Source organism: Electrophorus electricus, chromosome 5 (genome assembly GCF_041902795.1).
Source record: "Electrophorus electricus isolate QZ-2024a chromosome 5, ASM4190279v1, whole genome shotgun sequence".
Taxonomy (NCBI): domain Eukaryota; kingdom Metazoa; phylum Chordata; class Actinopteri; order Gymnotiformes; family Gymnotidae; genus Electrophorus; species Electrophorus electricus.
In genome coordinates, this window is record NC_137501.1 from 14,272,501 (window position 1) to 14,293,011 (window position 20,511).

Below are 20,511 nucleotides of genomic sequence, written 5' to 3' on the forward strand. Positions count from 1 at the left end.
TGTCTTAGGGAACAAAGGCCCCAGAAAGGCCGCCAAGCCCCCCACCACCAAACCCTTCCCACCCCACCCCACCCCACCCCCAAACTGACGGGGAGATGTACGGAGCACAGGGAGAAAAGCAGAGAAATGGGGAGAAACAGGGAGAAAAACTGAGAAATGGGGAGAAACAGGGAGAAAAGCGGAAATTCAGCATGGCGCTAAAGAAGGGAAGCTCCAAGAGCAGTGTGCCCTGTGACAGAGAGAGAGAGAGAGAGTGTGTGTGTGTGTGTGTGTGTGTGTGCGCCTGTTGGGCTGCAGTAGTGAGGACCTCTGTGGATATGTGCCTGCACTTTGAGACTGATATATCAATCCTTTCATTTATTCAAATTTTTCTTGCTTTTTTCAGTAATAAAAGTAATGAGATAATATTGAAAATGAGTGTGCTTTATAATGGTAGTTTAAATGAAGTTTGTGTGTGTAGGCACCTCTTGAGAAGCTGGTACATGTCCTCTTGAGTGAGTCGCTTTGTGTTTTTCTCGTCAAGCTCCTCAAACTCTCTCACCACATCTCTGTACTGCTTGGTTACTATACTCCTGATCAACCTGGACAGCTGCCACACACACACACACACACACACACACACACACACACACACACACACACACACACGTCTAACTTTATAGTGTCTAAAACATATAGTGTCTAAACATACCCCTCATCATTCACTTTTTGATATCACTCACAGACTAGAGCAGGGAGACCAGGGCTGTTTATTGCCTCTTTCGGAACTAGGCTTAACAAGGCACACACAGTACGGCTCTGGTTTTGAGCCCTGTGTTTTTATTACCGGTCATAAAGCGCAACACACTCCTCCCCACCGCAGTGACAGGGATGTCTACCCACCACGTACCTTACTGACACTCCGAGCTCTCCTATCTGACGCTCCCCTCATACTCTTCTCCTCTACATTGTCTGGGTCTTTCGCTGACGGCCCACAATTCCCAGCAGCCCTGCACGCCTCGAAAAGACTCGGGGCTCCTTTCCTGGAGAGAGGGATACAGAGACAGAGAGAGACAGAGAATATAATTTTAAGAAACACCTTTATTTAATCAGTATATACAGTACCTGTGAAACGTCTGACCACACTTGACTGAATGTTATGTTTTTATAGTCTTAAAAACATTGCAAACTAATGGTTTATTTTTCAAAAAAGGTAATAACATAAATATAAATTGAGTTTCAAAACAAAATATATAGATATAAAATAAAATAATGCAATTCAAAAATTTTATCAATTAGTCCTTTAGTGTTTCACCCACGTACATGTGAGAATTTCTTAAAGACATCACAAGTGCTTTATGAAGCTGGTTAAGAGATCACCAAAAACATGCAAAGTTGACAACAAAATAAAGGGTGGAGGAGAGTTATTATCCAGGTCAGCCTGGAGTCCCGAAACTCCTAGAATTCAGAGGGGTCGCGTTTGCAGCCGAGATGCGTGAGCAAAGTGAGTGTGCGGCACTGGACAACGGCAGAGGGCGGGGTCAAGCGCCCGCAGCTACACCGAGCCTGTACGGCCCGGTGCAACGCGATGGACACCCAGGGGTCGCGAGGTGGCGTATGAGAAAAGGGGCGGGCCACAGGTGCCTGGCCGGGCCTAATAGGCTCGCCGTGCGCTTGGCTGGTTCGACAGGGAGGGCATCGAGGGTGACTGCCGGGGCCGAGGGCCTTTGTCCAGGGCGGGGTAGGGGGCGGGGGGGGGGCTTACTGGCTGAGGCTGGGGGCCAGTGCACGGGGTCTGGGTGGGCGGACCGTGGGCTGGAGGGGTCACAGGTGGGAGAGCGGGTGAGATGTGCTCAGGGTGACGGAGGGAGGCGGGGTTGGAGAAGAGAGAATGGAAGAGGGAGGGGTGGAGAGAAAAGGAGGTGGGGTTTTTTTTTAAAAGAGGGAGGTAGCTCAAAGGAGGACAGTGATTGCAGCTGAGAGCAGGTTAGAGGCAGTGACACTTACAGACCCAAGGCTTTGTGCACATATGTGTGTGCGCGCGCGTGTGTGAGAGTGAATACAAGTGTGTTAGTGTTTGTGTGTGTGTGTGTGTGTGTGTGTGTGTGTGTGTGTGTGTGTGTGTGTGTGTGTACATATGTGGGATTGAGTGAAAAGAGAGTGTACGTACGTGAAGGTGTTTTCATGTGTGTACAAATTAAGTTGTGGTACGAAGTCTGTTTATGGCATGCAGACTAATCACTCTGTCATGACTGTCATGATAATAAGAAAACTGTTATTTTACATATGCGATAGTGAAAGAATCCACTGACACTGGTTACTGAGATAATAGCAATTCCTTACAAATAATTCTATATATTTTCCAGAGTCAAACATAGATATTAAATTAGTTAACATGGCGGTAATGCAACCAAAGCTTTTAATATCTATAGATGCGGTTCAAAGGTTGGCATAGTGAAACAGGCTGAGAGGTAACAGCAGTCAGACGGGCGGGGTGAGTCTTTGGCAGGAGTCGGTCACTCCGAAGCCACTATAAGTGCCACAGCGGGACACTGTGGTCTGCCGACGTGGGCCACAAAGCCAGCCCAGCAGGGTCCCACGCAGGTCCCAAAAGTCATGCCCGGACCACTTCCGAAAACACACACACACACGCACGTAACATTGTGTGCACATGAGCACAGCCCGTTGCCGATCAGGTGTGACATATTACTTTACATCTTTATTTTGTCTTTAGCTAAAGTGAAAAACGCTTCCCTTAAACATGCTTGCTAACTAAAACCATTATTCACATTTAGAAACATCAACATGCCTGCTGGATGAAGTCTGAATGTAAATAATCTGCAGTTACTGTCCAGTGGCTTGTAATACAAAAACTGTCAACAACAAATAAACACACAGACCTGTCACACACACACACACACACACACACACACACACACACACACACACACACACACACACACACACACACACACAAAAATGTAGGTATTTAAATACTTGAATAATAGAGTATAGAGGCCAGGCTTGTATGGGCATAGTGGCAATTACATTTCGTGCAATGATTTCTTTACAATAAGAGAACTGGAAGGAAATCTGACTTCTGTCAGGAAGTGCTCACTGCTCTGTTCCGTGAAAAACTCAGCAATCCTTAGAGTGGTCACTGAGTGGTCAGTGTCAATTCCAGAACACAGAACTAAAACTGAAAATAAATAAATCAACAAACAAACGATTACAAACAATTACACCAACCTACCCACAAACTAAGAAGCAAACCTTTATTGAAAAGTATATGAATGCTGTACTGTAGATGTATATATAATTCTGACATTTTCATTTTTTTAAAAAATCCTAGTTTTCCTACGGTCACTATTAACAAAGTAAAGTAAACGCATAAATCAATTATTAAAAAAAAAAAGAAGAAGAAGAAGAATTTAAAAATTACACGTTGCCTTCCTTCAGCGTTCAGCGTTCACGTTATTGCGCTAAAATGTCAGATTGTGAAGTGTCCCTCCGCACGTGCTGATTACGTTGCTGGCTTATTTGAAGCAGAAACGAAAGACACGCAAAAGCGAAACGGCCGCGCGTGTCGGAGGCAGCGCCCTGCACCCCGTCCTGCAGAGAAGCGCACTCGCGAGCTACCGCGCAGGTTCGTCTCTCGCCGTCACGTCAGCGCGCGAGGCGTGCGCGAGGGCAAGCTGTCCTCGCTTCCCGCCGAAGGAGACGGCGTCGGGCCGTGACGAATGCGCGAGCGCGACGTTTCGTCGCCATTCAGTCGTGGGGGGGGGGGGAATACATACCACAGAAGCAACGGCATGAAGGCAAACTCGCCGCGACAGACGAACAGTGCGACCGCCACAGTCTTATTTCACATTGTTTGTCGTCGAGATTTTTTTTTTTTTTTTTCCCCCGCAGGCCTCCCATTCACCGCCTTAACCGAATCCGTTATTTCAGTGGTAATCTCTAACGAGATCTCAAAAGCGGTTACGGTTGTTGCCGACTGACCGAAGCAAAAAAAAAAACAACACAAAAAAACCCTTAAAGAGGCCATACAGAGAACACAAGAACACAGCACATGCCGGGATAAATAAGCCATCTGATTCTCTCAGGGCATTAGCACATGTTTCAAAGACTAAAACAGAAACTGTAGTTCTGTGATCAGATAACCTGAAAAGGGCGCGACCAAATACCGTAAAACAGGTGTTTAGTTTATGCACGTTAATCTCAAACACTGGACAAACTCAATAGGAAATACATAATTTCAACATTAGACGTTATTTTGTTAAACTGTAGTTTGGTTGAAATTCCAGGTGCACTTCATCCACAATTAATCCTGGACCGAAATTTATTCAGTTTGGCTTGGAGGTAAAGATGTTTTTAAACATTCATTTTATATTTGAGCAGGAATCTGAACTCTTATGAGCTCTGAAAGTGCGTTTATGGTGACATGATACTGAATCAATTCCATGGTTTCATAATCTTAACATTAGCATCAGAAAACAAACCCACTAATGCATTTAGCAGTACAGTACGTAATCAAAATGTCATTTTAAATTATAGTGGCTCACTTTGTGAGGAATAACGTTACCATTAGCTAAATCAACGCAGATTAACTCTGAGTCTCATGCTTAAAATTTAGTTAAAAGCTAAGGCGCTTTGTAAATATAATATGTAGTCAAAATGTTATTTTACATATACTAACAAATGCTTCAGTCTATCACAAATACACAAAAGGAATATTTTTAAGACAAATCATTTCCACAGGAGCAGTTATTTAAATGAAGTTGCCAAAAGTGCCTTTAAAATTATGAGTGAATTCTAGGAATACACACTTAGAGCTGTTAAACAATATATTAATATGAAATTAGATATAAATATCATTTTTAGGTAAATACAAGTTTTGACTATTATGTGATTATTAAATATTTGTTGTTAAAATGCAACAGAAATTTGCATTACAAATCATGCAGTCCATAGAAGATGGACAACCAGTTATTAAAGTCCATTACCAGGAGTATCGGCAGACTCCGGTAGCATTCATTTTACATTGATTTTTAAATCTTTAATATAGTTTCTTTAAATATCTAAGAACATTACATTTATAAAGCATATAGCAGTTTTTTTCATATTTACTTTCTTTGATGAGAATATGAGTTTAACAAGTATGAGTTTACTGAGAGTAGGAATTTAGAAAATAAATTCGTACTTGTTGCAATTCAAACAAACAATCCACAAATCAACAGTCACAATTTAACCCACAATACAGCTCGTGGCTGTTTCGTGATTGGACGGCGAGCCCATCACCAGAGAGCCACTTCCACTCCCAAGGTAGCTCGTATTAGAAACAGCAGTGCATGGTTTTAAAAAAGACAGAGCAATCCATTTCCCTCCTCCCGCTCCCACCAATCTCCCCGGGCTGAGAAAGAGGGATTTGCAGGGGATGGAGAAAGAGAGAGCGAGAGAGGGGCTGAGAAAAGAAAGATACCCTCACTCGCGAGGACAAGACACCCCGAGAGATAACGGGCGCATGAATGAGCGGCTTATTTCCCTCTTTCTTTCGTCCCACGTGAGTATGGAGGGTGGACGGATGGATGGATAGAGAGAGGGAGGGAGAAAACCGTGGAGGGGAGGGGGCTAGATGTACGTTTATCTCCTAACTGCCTGATCTTGCCCACCATCTGAGAGGAGATGGAGTGTCTGTGTGTGTGTGTGTCTGTGTGTGTGTGTGTGTGTGTGTGTGTGTGTGTGTGTGTGTGTGTGTGTGTGTGAGAGAGAGAGAATGAGAAATGGGCAGTGAGGATGCAAGGGCTGACTCTTTGCAGCTCTATGTGTGTGTGCGTGTATGCGCGCGAAGCTCTCGTGAAACGGGGATCAACGTGGAAGATCAGAATAGACGAGTCTTTCCGTCTGAGGCTTGTTTATGAGCCTGACTGCTGTTTGTATGTGTTTTTCAACTCCCTGATCCTCCCCAGAGCCAGCGTCGAACGGGGGCATCATACTGTGTGTGTGTGTGTGTGTGTGTGTGTGTGTGTGTGTGTGTGTGTGTGTGCACGCGCGCGCACTTGCGTGTGTGTCCATGTCCCTACAGCTGCAGACCCGGCGGATTACCCGTCATACACACGGCCACTTTACACAAGTCGCTCTTTGAACAAAAGTCATAGCTGGCATTAATGAGATGGTAATCCCAGGCATGGCTCCCTCCCACAGGACGCCTTCCCTGTCCGGGGCGGAATGTCGGAGCGCCCCGGCTGCGGCTCCCACCCCAACACTGCAGCCATTGTGACAGGAGCTGGTCTGAGGCCTGGCCCTGGTTTAAGCAGTCATCCTCTGTGTCCCAGAGCCCGCCACAATATCCCCTCGGCCCCCATGAATAAAAATTAAAACCCTGAATGGGTGGAGGGAGGGAGGGAGAGAGAGAGAGAGAGATAAAAAACAAATGTTTTTTCTTCAGACATCATGGATCATGGTGAGTTTTTGAGTTTTGGGTTCCCATAAGGAGATCTGACACAATCCCATCCTCTGACTGACTGCTCAGTCTGTCTCTCTCTCTCTCTGTCTGTCTCTCTCTTTCTCTCTCTCTCTCTATGTATGTATGTCTGTCTCTATCTGTCTCTCTCTCTGTCTGTCTGTCTGTCTCTCGCTTCTGTCTCAGCACAAGGAAGGACCACAAAAACTGTGAGGGGGGTCCTGAAGAGTTAAGAAGAAATGGATGCTGCTGGTTTAAGAAATTAGCATGGTGAAGAGAAGAGAAGAGAAGAGAAGAGAGGAGAGAGAGAGAAAGAGAAGAGAGAAAAGAAAAGAGAAAGAAGAGGAGAGAAAAGAGAAGAGAAAGAAGAGGAGAGAAAAGAGAAGAGAAGAGATGAGAAGAGAAGAGCAAAGAGGAGAGAAAGAAAGAGAAGAGGAAAGAAAAGAGAAGAGAAGAGATGAGAAGAGAAGAGAAAAGAGGAGAGAAAGAAAGAGAAGAGGAAAGAAAAGAGAAGAGAAGAGAAAAGAGGAGAGAAAGAAAGGAGAGAAAAGAGAAGAGAAAGAAGAGGAGAGAAAAGAGAAGAGATGAGAAGAGAAGAGAAAAGAGGAGAGAAAGAAAGAGGAGAGAAAAGGGAGAAGAGATGAGAAGAGAAGAGATGAGAGAAAGAGATGAGAAGAGAAAAGATGAGAGAAAGAGAAGAGAAAGAGAAGAGATGAGAAGGTTCTGTGATCATGCACTGCCTGGGCATTTCTTTTCATTTTCAAAAAGATTCAATTTACGTCTGAAACGAGGACGACACATCTCATACGTCTCAGTTAATAGCAGTTACAGCAGGGCTTGTAACATACCAGCGATAATTAGTCTGTTTAGTGAGGGAACCAAGAGCACATAAAGTGAGTGTGTGTGAGTGTGTGTGTCTTGGATACACACTTTTACCATCAGTTTAAAAAAGTTTGGGAACATGAGATATCGGTTTATGGTCACTTCAGTTCACAAGCTTGGATCAGAATGAGGAGCAGAACTGTATTGTGACTCATGTAAATCTCTCGCAGTTGGGTGTTCGGTGGAACTGAGCTCTGTTCGACATACACGTCCAAAAAAAGTTGCAGAGAGAATGCCACACAGGAACTAGCGACGCTGGTATCAGCCTGCTCAAGCAAGCCAGTGATTTAGCATTGATTAGAGAGAGAGAGAGCGAGAGAGAGAGAGAGAGCGCAGTGTGGTGGTGTCACTGGTGAGGCATGGAGGGTCTTTATAACAGTTCTATAACAGTTCTAAAGTTCCCTTTCTCTCCATTCAGGAGGTCCCTCTTGGTGCCCAGGATTTTAAACCCCACTGTTGGTATTACAAAATCCCCATTCAATATAACCCTTGTCACCTGTCAACTAAGCCAGGCTGGTTTTCTAGGTCTTTATCCTCTACACACACACACATACACACACACACACACATACACACACATACACACACACAAGAAAAATAAAAAAGAAGAAGTGAGAAGCTAAGCTTATTCCCTGCCCCCCAATCAATGCATACAACCTATACACACGCGCACACACACACGTGCACACACACACACACACACACACACACACACACACACACACACACACACACACACACACACAGAAACCACATGTCTAGGAGCTGTTACTCTTGCAGATTAAAATTCATTACCCTGTTCTTTTTAAGAAACGTTTACACTGCATTGGGTCTTGTTGTCCATTCATTGGCTGGTCGGGGGTGTTCTCATGAGTCCTCGCGGGTGGTCAGCGCCTAATCCCCAAATCCCACCTCGTAAAGTCTGCTGTTCCCCAGAAATGCCAAACCGTCTTGACGGAGCGACTCCGCGAAAACGCCCAACCACTTAAAGCAAAACCGTTCCGTTAAAACGTCCACAGATCCCAGAAACAGCAGCAGCTTAGCATATTCGACTTCACTGCGAAACTGGACTATTTAGACAACATGTCAATATCCAAACTACCATCCAAACTACTAAACATTTATCACCTTACAATCACATCACCAAAACCAAATCCCTGGCATTGCAAATGCTTCGTTACTGACAACTGACTACTCAAAATATTACATATTCTAAATATTCAGTACAATAAGAAAATATTCAGTGCTCAAGGGTAATCTAAAAAGGCAGGATGAAGACTATGGTGCAGGATGAAGATAGATAGATTTCTGGGCAAAGCAGCACAAAATGCCTCAAAGGTCAAGAGGTCAAAATAAACCTCACGCATTGCTGTTTATTCGGAAAACGTTTCGGCAAAATGTGATAACACGCCGTAACCTGCTGTGACCAAAGCACGAGATGAGGACTCCCATGAATCCCAGGAAGCTGCCCCCATCCCACCCACCCCCCTTCCGGACAACGAGTGGCTTTCCGACTATCTGAACTGAAGGCCAGGGCTGAGAGAAGCCTGTAGGTTGGGGCGATGAGCAGGGCTACTCTGTTCTGACGAAGGTCTTCATAAAAGTAACGGCACGCTCTAATGGGACATGGAACTTATCGATATGAACTTCTGCTTCAACATTCGGCTCCTTTAAAAAGGCAAAAGTGACGTCATGCCTCTGTGTGAATTACAGCCCTGCTAGTCACAGCAGGGACACGGTGTTTCTTTTAGGCGAACGTTTTAGATGTTTTAGATGTTAAAAACACAAGTTCACCCTCCTCACTGGTTTAGTGTTTAAGGAGCAGAGAAGGTGAAGTTCTGTTAATCAATCACAAACTGATCCGAAACCAGAATTAGAATCGATCTGTGACATGAGCCATCATGGTATTGTGACTCTAAGGTGTCTCCAGGTCAGAACCAGCAGTGTCTCATTAGGACCACCATGCGGTAGATATGTTCCACACCTTGTGTCAAAGGCGGCCATGAAGACGCCGTACTGCACGTTTCCGAGCCGGTCTAAGGGGAGCCTGTCCGTCAGCTGTTCAAACTCCCTGTCGGAAATCTCCAGGCCAAACCTGCACAGAGAGGACGAGAGAGGTCAGAGAGGGGTCGCCTAGAGGGTCACCGCAGGGTAGAAGACCGCTCATCCGAGCTGGAAGGCTAAGCAGGCAATCAGCATACGCCACTCATTGACCCTCTCACAGACAACAGGGTCAGGGGGTCAAGAGGTCAACTCACCCTCTTCACCCAACCATGGCCCATGGCTGGACACATTGACCAATCTCTAAATCTCTCTCTCTCACACACACACACACACACACACACACACACACACACACACACACACACACACACACACACACCACTTCTCAATCACAGGATTAAACTTCTCTCTTTCTTTCTTTCTTTCTCTATTACACACACACACACACACACACACACACAAACACACACACACACTTCCACACATGTACACTCCTACAAACTTCACTCGGTCCAGAAAACACAGATAATGACCAATTGATTTATCAAACATTATGAATAACTTGTGATCTAATAGACTCAGCCTGCGTTGACCAAGAGAGTGACCACAATGGTGGACATCCAGATGGACAGGATTACAGACAGGAAAGGGCTTTCAAGAACAGAACAGAACACTAAATGTGCTGGTAGCGCACAAGGCACTCCATGTCATCAAAAAGGACGTTCACATGCTATACACAAAATAATTTTTTCAGGGCAAATGTATATTTTATAAGGCCTCTAGTCATTTATGTAAACTTACATGTGCGTGTTATGTATCTCCAGTTAAATGATACAGAACTGAAAATAAAATAAATAAATAGGATAGAGTAGAGAAAAAAGTGAACAGGAATGAAGAGTCATAGGAAAGAGGAGTAGAGAAAGAGAGAGAGAGAGAGAGAGAGAGAGAGAGAGAGCGAGAGAGAGTGAAAAGAAAAATTGTTACCTGCTCTCCACAGCTGCCCTGAACTCCTCTTGAGTAATGCTTCCCACATTGACCTTATCAATGTTCCTGCACACACACACACACACACACACACACACACCAAGTTCAGTTAAAAGGCCACTTCTCACTATTATTAAACAGCATTCAGTGAACAGATCCTCCCAGTCCTGCTTGGTTAATAGACCAGAATTTGGTAACAGCCTTGGACAGCAGGCTCTTATCAAGCACTTCACATAAAGATGCAGGCAGTAGGTTATAATGAGCTGGCCCGTTTCAAACGTTTCACCAGGGTTTCATTTATGGGCTGAAAATCGAACGAAACATGCTCTTAGCCCCGGGGGGGTGGAGGAGCCACCTGGAAGTGCTTCACGAACATGATAGTGGTCGTTGACACCGAAAACAGAGAGAGAGAGAGAGAGAGAGAGAGAGAGAGAGAAAAGGACAGAATAAAGTGGGGAGAAGAAAAGAAATATACATGCACATAGTACACACGCTGCCTGGCCAAAAAAAGGTCACACACTCTCATATTTCGTTGGACGGCCTTTAGCTTTGATTACGGCACGCATTCGCTGTGGCATCATTTCCACAAGCTTCTGCAATGCCACAACATTTATTTCTGTCCAGAGTTGCATTAATTTTTCCCCAAGATCTTGTATTGACTCTGTGGTGGCCAATCCATGTGTGAAAATGATGTCTCATGCTCCCTGAACCACTCTTTCACAATTTGAGCCCGATGAATCCTGGCATTGTCATCTTGGAATATGCCCGTGCCATCAGGGAAGAAAAAATCCATTGATGGAATAATCTGGTCATTCAGTATATTCAGGTAGTCAGCTGACCTCATTCTTTGGGCACATAACGTTGCTGAACCTAGACCTGACCAACTGCAGCAACCCCAGATCATAGCACTGCCCCCACAGGCTTGTACGGTGGGCACTAGGCATGATGGGTGCATCACTTCAGCCGCCTCTCTTCTTACCCTGATGCGCCTATAACTCTGGAACAGGGTAAATCTGGACTCATCAGACCACATGAGCTTCTTCCATTGCTCATATAGATATATATTTCCCTATGCACCCCTGTTTTTTTCCCTCAGTTTGGACAGAGCACTCTCAAACCATTTCACTGCGAGTTATACTGTGTATGACTATGTATGTGACAAATAAACCAAACTTGAAACTTGAGTCCAATCTTTATGCTCCCTAGCAAACTGAAGCCATTTTTGCCGGTTAGCCTCACTGACGAGCGGTTTTCTTAAAGCTACACAGCAGCTCAATCTCTTGAGTTCCCTTCGCATTGTGCGTGTGGAAATGCTCTTACTTTCACTATTAAACATATCCATGAGTTCTACTGTTGTTTTTCTACGATTTGATTTCACAACATGTTTAAGCGATCGCCAATCACAATCATTCAAGATTTTTTTCCGACTACATCCCTTCCTCGAGGATGATGTTTCCCCACTGTCCTTCCACTTTTTAGTAATGCGTTGGACGGTTCTTAAGCTGATTTTAGATGTTTTCTCTGCTTGATGCATGCCAATAATTTAACCCTTCTGAAACAGATTAATATCTTTTCCACAACCACAGGATGTGTCTTTCAACATGGTTGTTTAACAAATGAGAAGCTACTCACTGCATCAGTCGGGGTTAAATAACTTATTGCCAGCTGAAACATAATCACCCATGCAGTAATTATCCAATGAGAGGCTCTTACCCATTTGCTTAGTTAAATCCAGGTGGTGACCTTTTTTTTTTGGCCAGGCAGTGTATATCTACTGTGAGAGCGAGAGTGAAATAGGAAGAGAGAGAGAGAAAGAGAGAGAGAGAGAGAGAGAGAGAGAGAGATTGCAGTACTTACTGAAAGGTTTCTAGGAGGGAGAGGTATTCAGATTGAAAGAGTTGTGTCAGTTTGGCTTCTACTGCAGCTACAGAGTAAACCTTGCTGGTATTCTCCTTAGAGTGAAACCTGCCAGAGCATCAGAAATATACATACATAAATAAAAAGTATTATTAAAAACAATAATACACACAAAATGCTACATGGTTGCTTTATTTGCCTAAACCAGGCTTTGGCATTTCCTGGCACAGGGTTGGTATTACTGTAACTATTGGCATTAGATCATATATGATACCAGATTCCTGAAATGGTCAGTCAATGGGGTCCAAAAGAGGAATTACTTTACCGTAACATTTTTCATTCCACGCTCTACATATGTATTATTATTTATTCTAGGATTCATTATAAGATTTGAATCCAGAAATATTATTTTTCTCCAGAAAGCAGTTGGTGTGCCATATTGTGAAACCCCTTCTTCAGGTTTCTTGCATTAAGAAATAAAAATTCTGTCCTCCGTGCACTATGTAATATCCATTAAAAAAAAAGATTTATTATTAGAGTAATACAATTATATATATATATATATATATGATTGAACCCATCACAATCCAGATCCAAATCGGTCCAGCACACAGTCTGACACACAAATGCCTCCCCATCTCTCCTCCAAAACTGTGCACACCAAGGTCTGAAACCACAGCCAACGACCCTAGCAACCGTTGCCACGGCAACCAAACCTGCCTGAGTTTTGGGGGGTTTTGTGGGTTTTTGTATGTATTTAGGTTAGTTTTTTGTTTTGTTTTGTGCTTTTAGCTGTCTACAAATCCTTTAAGCCGTGGACATCCCACATATAAAGTCTGACTGTTGCAGCCCAGGCACACAGTAGCCGTTTCGCTGCTGTGCGCGTGCGCTCCGCTGACCCTGGAGCACAGGGGACTATGGGCCGTAAGCCTGTTATAACCAGAGTCAGTACAAACACAAGAGACTTGGTCTCCGCAGTCACGTGTGATTCCAGGATTCTGTTGGCAGACAGGAAACTTTATGAAGTGAGGAGGATTTTTTTTTTCCTGTCAGCCAGACATTTACACTCTTACACACTTACACAGCCATACGCTCACCACACAACTACCGTGCACATACACTCACTGGTCACTTGGTCTTCTATCTTTATGGGTGCGTTTTATTTGTTTTTATTAAATGACTACCACAAACAGGACAGTAACTGACACAATCTGTATAACTTACATATGTACAACTTAACACATTCATCGATGTGGTGAATAAAAGGACCCGATGTTTTGGTGTATTTCTCAGTTTTTTAAGTTGTATTTGACTATTTTTTCTAATTTTTAGGTAATGCAAAACATCTAGGTTTGGGGCCTTTCACAGCATGACACGCTAAAATGGAGATGAAACAAAAAAAAAAATATCTGGAGTATTTGGAAGCTGGTCTGGAAACAGAAGAGACGTTGCATGCACAAACTCTTCACCCTGAAGGTATTGAAATAAATTATTACTGGGGATAGCAAACCTCTCATGCAGCTGTCGAAAAGAGGAGAGAACCCCATCAGGTCAGAGGTCATTTGACTCTTCGATGCCCAGACCGCGGCAGGCCCAAAGGCTTTAGCAATTACGGACGGTGGGAAAATAGGATTAGAACCCACTGGGTTCGAATTAATTAACTGCTGTTAGAATCCCCCATAATGCAACTCCTTTTTTTGTACAGTACATTATTTCTATCCAGATGTATTAAAGATCTAGCCTCTGTCATGTTTGCATGTCTTTTTTTAAGACAGGTGAACGGCCATGTCAAATATGGTCTGCGCTAGTGACAGACGGCCGTCTCATTTTTGATACTGCATATTCTGTCATGTTGCACTTATGTCATTTAAATATTTCCGCTTACTCAGTGATTTTGTTTTCTATATATTCTCATGTATCTCTGAATAAAGTGTGCGTGTTTCCCATCGTCTCTGACTCTGACACTCATTCTGAGAAACGAACCCCAGCGCCCTGAAGGAAGATCAACCACACACAGACGAGGCAGACGGTGGGACAGGGACAGGGTTATGGAAAATTGGGAATTTTTTCTTACAGCTGCCTTATCTGTGAAAACATTCTGAGTATGGGGCATACGAGTAGACCAAAACTTAGGGACGTAGGTGAGCAAGACTTGGCTGGTTGTCCCAAAGGGCCATCTGGGCTGATGTTTGAGGACCAGTAACAGCCCTGAGAATTAAGAAGGACCAACCATTCCAAGTAAACAAAGAAAAGATGAATAAACACTTTGAGGTAAGTCTGTAATTCAGGTACAATATTCACTTCAAGGTACTGGGAGGAAAGAGGAAGGTCTCAAACTTTGTTCCACGTGTGCCAGAAGGATCAGGAAACTCTCAGCAAAAACTTTAGAGACATGGCAGATCAGGAGATATGACAGCTCAGGAAATATGACAGATCAGGAGACGTGACAAACAAAAAACCAAGTAAACAAGCAAATGTAAACATGACCATGATGAGTTCTGACCAGTGTTGGGGGTTGGACAGGATCCGGTGTGTGATGCCATCCTGGCTCCGGTCCTGGAAAGCACGTAGGAAGTGTATGTAATCCACACCGTTCTTCCGGAATTCCAGGCCGCAACGGGCCAGGAAAAGACCCAGGTGCTCCTTCTTCAGTCGTAGGTCAAAGTTTGCAAGCACTTGCAGGAAATTTTCATTGCTCACCTGCATGCAGGAAACGCGGGATCGTTGGCGTAGCAAGACCTGCACGGCAACAGGCCGCACGGCTTAACCTGCAACTGAATTGCAACTGATAATTGCTTTCTAATTGATTGGAGTGGAAGGAGTGGTAAAGACTAGTAATTTTGAGGTAAGGTATTGACGTGAGGAACAACCTAAGAAGGAGGCTAAAACTTTCCTAGATGATGCTTTTGCATTGACTGCGCCATAGACAGGCAATGAGAGTTGCCAGATTCGTAAAACGTCAAAGTTTTTCCTTGTTATGTTTATATTTCACTAAACATATGTATCAGTTTGGATAACAAATCACCATGAGAGTTGTTACAAACATTTACACTTCAAGATCTGATGTTTAATTGAGGAAGATTACACTGGGTCTGCATACCTTTGTGCACAAGATGTCCAAGATGTCAAGTTTGCTGATTTTGAATTCATATCTGTACCTTACCGCACCCATCTGGGTCGTGCTTATCAAACTCCGCCTTCATCCTCTGAGCCCCCGCCCTGAACCTGTCCTTCAACCACATCTCCATGGTGATGGATGCCTGACGCTCCTCCTCTGCCTTTGAGAGCGTCCGGGCTGCGGCTGGGAAGAGCAAGGCATGATGGGAAAGGAGACTGTGGGTTTTAAGTGAACAGGAATTCAAGTGCAAACAAGACATGTATTTATGGACAGTACAGATCATTTGCTTAAGTAGGACTGTTAAAGATGTCTCAGAAAGAGCTGATCCATCAGCACCCTCTATGGGTAGAGGTAATTACTACTGACATGAGACCGCTGAATGTAAAATTTGGCAAAGCAGTTTAAAAAACTGAATCATTAATAGCTGCATATCTTGAATCTTTTTCACTCCCAAAACAGACAATACCAAATATAAACAATTAAAAACAGAGCTAATTGTTAAAAACAGCATAATTCTTTTTGTTTATGCTGTTTATAAATCTAAATGCATTTTAATAGAAATTTCATAGGATTCATTCATTCAGGTTTATTCAGTCGTAATATTTACGTTGGGGGTCCTGAGCTCTGGCTGGCAGGGACCTTGGCATGTCCTCGTCTAAGGGCTGCAGTTTCACTGTCCTGTCCACTCCCACTTTTTCCAGAAGGACGTCGAGCTTCAAGGCTCCGATTCCGTCCGGGTCAAGCCTGAGTGACAGAAGTCAAACCTTACTGCTGTTTCATGGGTCTTTCCAAACCAGACCACTACAAGCTTTCATACAGTGGAAGCACACGGTATTCCCGCACACTTTCCCACACTGCAAGCACACGGTATTCCCACAGTGCAAGCACATGGTATTCCCATACACTTTCCCACACTACAAGCACATGGTATTCCCATACACTTTCCCACATTGCAAGCACACGGTATTCCCATACACTTTCCCACACTGCAAGCACACGGTATTCCCATACACTTTCCCACACTGCAAGCACGCGGTATTTCCATACATTTTCCCCACAGTGCAAGCATGTGGTATTCCCGTACATATTCCCACAGTGCAAGCACATGATACTCCCATACACTTTCCCATACTGCAAGCACATGGTATTCCCGCACGCTTTCCCACACTGCAAGCGCACGGTATTCCCACACACGCCGGCATACAAATCTATGCCTCACCGTTTCCAGAACCGATCAAAGTCAGGCTTGGGAAGGCGAAGCTTCAGTTTTTCCAGAATGTTCCTCAGTTGGGAAGCAGATATCCAGCACTGACTGAACGACTCTCCCTCTGCTTGGCGTTCCACACACTCCAGGAAGCTACACACGCAACGTTGATGAAAAAAGGAGAAATTCAAAATATTACTTAAATTCTCTGGTCAGTAACTGGTCTAATAAAATTTGGTAATACACATGAATACAAAGGAATTACAGTTTTCTATATAAATATATTCAAAAATATGGCAATAATAATAATAATTTTTTATCTGTTTATTAAGTACAACTAACACCACAAACTGCCAAATTATATTATTATATTAATGAGATTCTGTACAATCAAAGAATTTGCAAATACTAAAAGAGAGAGAGCTGAAGGAGGGATTGGTTTGTGTGTCTGACCCCGCCCCTGTAAGGCGGAGTCTGCCTGTAAATCTCACCTGGAGCGGACGTCTCCCCGGAGCAGGGCCAGAGTTTGGGAAAGGCTCAGTGGGGCAAGTGGCTCCGGGTCTCTCAGCGCACTATACAGGTCTTCGAAGCTCACCTGAGCCCTGTCGGACAACCGCAGACTGCAGGACGACAGCGAGAGAAAGAGAGAGAGAGGGAGAGAGAGAGAGAGAGAGAGAGCATGATTACCAGAAAGAGGGGCTTGCGTCTGAACTTTGTTCCTCCCTCTCTCTCACTATGTCTTTCTCTATCTCCCTCTAAATTCAATTAAACGGTGCTTTATTGGCATGACATATATTCATAATTGCATTGCCGAAGCTTTGATGAAGAAATTAACATGTTAAATAAAAGACAGAATAGACATTATTACTTCCATTGTTACCTCTATAACAGATAATAATAATAATAATATTAAATAATAATAATAATAATAATAATAATATTAATAATAGGCTCTGTATTTCTGGTATTTGATATGGTCACTCACTGTCCCTCAGACTGTGCACGTGCAGTGCTGCCAGTGTGCTGAACTCTCCATGTTCGCTAAGAGCACGCGGCAGCTTCTGCTCATCAGGAAGACTTTTAAACTTGGCAATGTGACTAATTTTGGTATTTAGAGTAAATTCTGTACATTGTCTCACCGCTGTAGAAGAAGCTTGATCTGCTTCCCTGTGATGAGTCTCCTCAGGAATTTACCCAAAATCAGAAGCAGCACAGACCTGAAATGACCAAAACACCGTCTAGGCTCACGCGTGTCTGTGCGATTCTGGTCAATAGAGCAAGGACAGGTTATTTTCAAGGTGACACATTTACATTTACAGCATTTAGCTGACACTTCATACCCAGGGACTTACAGTTACGATTGAATACAATTTGAGCAATTAAAGGTCTTGCTCACAGGCCCAACAATAGCAACACAGCCGTGGTGAGGATTGAACTGGCAGGCAACCTCCTGATTTCTAGTCCAGTACCTTAGCCAGAATGCATGTGTGGGTGTTCCATACCTGTTGGCCACAGGTTTGCCATCAGGGTGGTTGTTCTTGAACAGGGTTTTGAGAGTGAGAGCTCCAGTGATCTGAATCCTCTCCTTTAAATTACACTCCAGCTGGACAGAGAGAGACAGAGAGAGAGAGAGAGAGAGAGAGAGAGATCCAGTCTCAGCCTTTACTCTTGCACACATGCACACCTGGTCTTTGAGATATGTAAGCCATAAGAACAACACATTTTATATTCTTGATTAAAACCAGTCAAATTCAGAGATAATTCCTATTTACTTTTCACCAGTGTTATAAAATCAGAATTAAAATGAGCGCTTGTGATTCGTAATTGTTCATATTCAGTTTTCTTTGTACTTTTAACCATTTGTAAGCCAGTTTATGCCTTGGTCGTCAACTCAGGAACCTCTCCTTCATACCAATGAATAAAAATCAAATGAGTGAGAGAGTGAGAGAGAGTGTACATGTGTCTGCAGAGTAATCCTGTATTCCAGCTCATTCAGATCATAACAGAAATATATCTGTCTGTGTGTGTGTGTGTGTGTGTGTGTGTGTGTGTGTGTGTGTGTGTGTGTGTGTGTGTGTGTGTGTGTGTATGTATGTATGTTCAAGGTGGGGGAGGGTCATGATTTATGCATAAATGTGAATGTGCATGACAAGGGTGCAGCTGGCTCATGGATTTGCGCATATGAGAGAGAGAGAGTGTGTGTGTGTGTGTGTGTGTGTGTGTGTGTGTGTGTGTGTCTCCCCACTATGTGACTGAGTGCAGCTCTCGTAACTGGGAGGGACTGTCTGGTGGAGACACGCAAAGGGTGACCTCACGTATTAGTTGGTTGAGCAAACACACATACATTTGCATGCGCACAGTCACACGCAAACACAGACTCTGGACAAATCTCATGAAAGTTTTACTACAAAACTCAAAATAAGACAGAAGAGTAAAATTAGATCGCTGGATAGATAGCGATCACAATTCATGAGCACCTCGTCCACTTGTGCCTTTAACTGAGGTTCACACGTGGAAGAGAAGCTGGTGGAAACTCTATGTGCACCATGGCTCTCTGCTGGCACCTTCTGACCTGCATGCGCACGCACACACACACACACACACACACAATTTCATAATAGCTTTATCTCTTTACTTATAGAAAGGTCATAGATTTCGATCTGAATTTCTTCAATTAACAAGTAGTAAAATAATGCATCTGTATTGAAAAACAGTAGGTAAAATTATAGATATTTTAGAAATGTCACTTAATAATATTAAGACAAGTTTGAGTTGCTTAATCATAACGTGGATCAAAAAACGCAATAATTTATGGAAAATGTTCTTGTGGGCGGAATGCAACTCCTTTACAGTTCAGTTCACATTATTTTAGGGGCAAAATGAAATGTACTAAAATGATTTATTTTTAAGTGCTCGTTCTGTGAATATATGATTATTTTATAGTTAGGAAATACTTCTACACTTTCACGTTTATTCATCGCCATTGACAACCCACTGAATGCCAGTTTGGGGGACTTTTTAGAGAACGCCCTCTTGTGGATAACATTTGCCTTTTCATGGTGATAACTGGCTCTGGTTGCGTAGATTGGCAAATTGAGAAACAGTCTTATACTAGATTAACTGAAAATCCTCGAATATTGTTAGGCTATGTAGGCTATTTCCAACATGGAATCCGCGTATTTTAGCCTCTAAAAGTGCGATATTTCCCAACGTCTAACCAACCGTTCCTATGGCTAAACAACTCACCGAAACTGGGGGTTTTTGTTTTGTCCGGGTCGGGCGCATGGACAACCGGGTAACTCCTGGCCACTCTCGGACCCCTCTCCGTCTCGAAGCTGCGCTCACTTGCTGCCGACTGACTCCGAAACGCCGAGTCCAGGCTCTCTGTCCCTGGTGACGGGGACCTGGCTGCTCGCGGCGGCATTAGGCGTTTCAGGACTCTGCTGTAGTCCGTGGAATGCCCTCTAAGAGAGATGGTCTCCGGGTCGCCGAGTCTCGACGACGGGTGAGGGATTGCTGGAAGCCGAATCGATGCCACCGAGGACATTCCAGCAGATATGCTTGTCCTTAGACGATTTTAGTGTAACCTGGAAGCAAAAGATGTTTGTTGTTGCTTTGCGCACAGAAGTGCTGGCGACATTCAGCGCGGGGGTGTTAAGACTGCAAGATTTAGTTCTTGTCCTGGCCGTTCGGGCTTTGTAAAACTGCCTGTCAAAACCCCCGCTAGAAACAATGGCAATTCACTTCAACTAAAACCACATCTCCCTGATGTTTTTACAGAAGAGCACCGAGGTTGCCCGTAGCAACACCAAGCGCCTTCAGAACAGTCCTATTGTTGCAGCAAAAATGCAAGATGTACCTAACCTGGAGTCCCAGACACGCTCCCAACGGCAGCTGCGATACGAGGCATCAAAAGAGCTTTCCCCCTAAAATAAAACCTGCTCACGTGGCACCTAAGATTTATTGGACATACGGCTCAGCTCAGTTAATCATCAGATCAACATTATGCAATAACTCCAT

The 20,511-nt window shown here is 43.9% G+C and overlaps 1 protein-coding gene across 2 annotated transcripts in view; it reads right to left on the bottom strand.

Annotated features, from left to right (window-relative positions):
* Positions 1 to 20,434, bottom strand: part of si:ch211-197n1.2 (EF-hand calcium-binding domain-containing protein 6) — a 26,704-nt gene extending 6,270 nt beyond the window's left edge. Inside the window, exons 1-15 of one of the 2 annotated variants that reach the window (XM_035529538.2) lie at positions 20,356 to 20,434; positions 19,738 to 20,078; positions 18,969 to 19,063; positions 17,994 to 18,094; positions 17,631 to 17,708; positions 16,983 to 17,111; positions 16,507 to 16,644; positions 15,895 to 16,031; positions 15,328 to 15,470; positions 14,673 to 14,869; positions 12,170 to 12,277; positions 10,313 to 10,378; positions 9,309 to 9,419; positions 890 to 1,022; positions 465 to 589 (exon numbers count right to left, since the gene is read on the bottom strand). In XM_035529538.2, the coding sequence (XP_035385431.2) occupies positions 465 to 589; positions 890 to 1,022; positions 9,309 to 9,419; positions 10,313 to 10,378; positions 12,170 to 12,277; positions 14,673 to 14,869; positions 15,328 to 15,470; positions 15,895 to 16,031; positions 16,507 to 16,644; positions 16,983 to 17,111; positions 17,631 to 17,708; positions 17,994 to 18,094; positions 18,969 to 19,063; positions 19,738 to 20,038 (1,862 nt within the window). In that variant the 5' untranslated portion in view covers positions 20,039 to 20,078; positions 20,356 to 20,434. Of the gene's footprint in view, positions 1 to 464; positions 590 to 889; positions 1,023 to 9,308; positions 9,420 to 10,312; positions 10,379 to 12,169; positions 12,278 to 14,672; positions 14,870 to 15,327; positions 15,471 to 15,894; positions 16,032 to 16,506; positions 16,645 to 16,982; positions 17,112 to 17,630; positions 17,709 to 17,993; positions 18,095 to 18,968; positions 19,064 to 19,737; positions 20,302 to 20,355 lie in introns of those variants that run through there. The other variant, XM_081714241.1, reaches the window with a different exon arrangement.
* Between the last annotated feature and the right edge of the window lie 77 nt (positions 20,435 to 20,511).